General features: G+C 41.2%; 1 protein-coding gene across 1 annotated transcript in view; it reads left to right on the top strand.

Moving 5' to 3' along the window:
• The first annotated feature begins 825 nt into the window (after nucleotides 1-825).
• Nucleotides 826-1374, top strand: part of LOC108580006 (thrombospondin type-1 domain-containing protein 4-like) — a 13622-nt gene continuing 13073 nt past the window's right edge. Inside the window, exon 1 of the mRNA XM_017943657.1 lies at nucleotides 826-882. Within this exon, the coding sequence (XP_017799146.1) occupies nucleotides 826-882 (57 nt within the window). The remainder of the gene's footprint in view (nucleotides 883-1374) is intronic.

Genomic DNA, 1374 nt, shown 5'->3' with positions numbered 1-1374 from the left:
AATCTATGGCAGCGATTATCCGCCCATAGAAGCCCCGGAATGATCGAGAACATATGCTCGGCTATTCGTTTCGCGTGAAACCGCTCTAAAAACCGCTCTACCCTGAAGACGAAGGGAGAGGCATTCGAGGATTTTCATCGCAATCTGGAGCACTTTAATTCTGTTTACACTTGAATACCACGAAACCCAATCTAAAATCCTTGATCGCAATTTCTAAATATATATATACATATTTCTGCTAGCATCTGTTTGAAATTATTGGTCAGACGTTATTAATCTACGATCACGGGGAATAAATCATCGGGCGGTATATTCAATTAATCGAAAGTTCGACTCGGAAGGAAGACACGTTCTATTCACGTACTGGAATTCAATCTAAACATGATCTATCCATATCGATCGCATCAATCCTTGTCACGATCTTTTAATAAAGAATTTACGGAGATGGTTTGAATACATTAACGAGCCTCTCTCAGTGGAGAGAAGTGGAATTATCCAGTCCCAGCGTATGCTAGCTCGCGACTATTTTCCGTCGTACGAGATATGTGTGTATATACATATATATAGTGTATGCAACGTAACTCATCCGAGGAAGATTATCACATTCTTGAAATGTCTAACCCGATGTGACTAACCGAGAAAAAGATGTACAGATATTTGGCGAGATAACAGGAGGATAATTGGCTCGGTTCAACAGTCGGGACTCTCGTGAAAACCTCGCTTTACAGATTGACAACCGCGATAACAAATTGCATTCCATTACGTCCGATTAATTAAGGCGTCTCTTACGACAATCTCTGTTTCAGATCGATTCTAGCTTTGACAATGCTGACTGCGGCCAGTGTCTCCTGTGCTCACGTGCCTGACAAGTATCCCATCGAGGTAAGTAGTGGTAGTAGTAGTATCCATCGTGTGGCTCGATCGAGATTGGACACGGTTACGGGTAAACCAGAAAGCAGGATAATTTGTTAAAACTTTCTTTCTTTTTGGTCAAATTGAAAATAAACAGCGTTACATACTACACACACACACACACACGTGTCCTTTGAATTTCGACATGGTTTCGATACCGGAGAACAGTGTATCCCATTTCCACCGAAGGGAATATGTTCATTAAAGCAAGGTAGCGGTGGTACCAAGTAAGATTTCGCGGGTAATTTGATACATAACTTCTTACCGGTGGTTTAACTTACGCCGGTAATAACGTTATCTCTGTTCCCTTATCTTGTCCATTAAGATATTTTCTTGTGGAACGTTTACGACCAACCCGGTGCATATTAATTTAATCCACTTACAGGAATTAATAAGCAATTACGTAGACGTTATTCTGGGTGGCACGACGAGGATAATTAATTGACACTGGAGGAGCTTCCT

This window comes from Habropoda laboriosa, unplaced genomic scaffold, assembly GCF_001263275.1.
Source record: "Habropoda laboriosa isolate 0110345459 unplaced genomic scaffold, ASM126327v1 scaffold2, whole genome shotgun sequence".
Taxonomy (NCBI): Eukaryota; Metazoa; Arthropoda; class Insecta; order Hymenoptera; family Apidae; genus Habropoda; species Habropoda laboriosa.
This window is presented reverse-complemented; position numbering and strand designations above follow the sequence as displayed.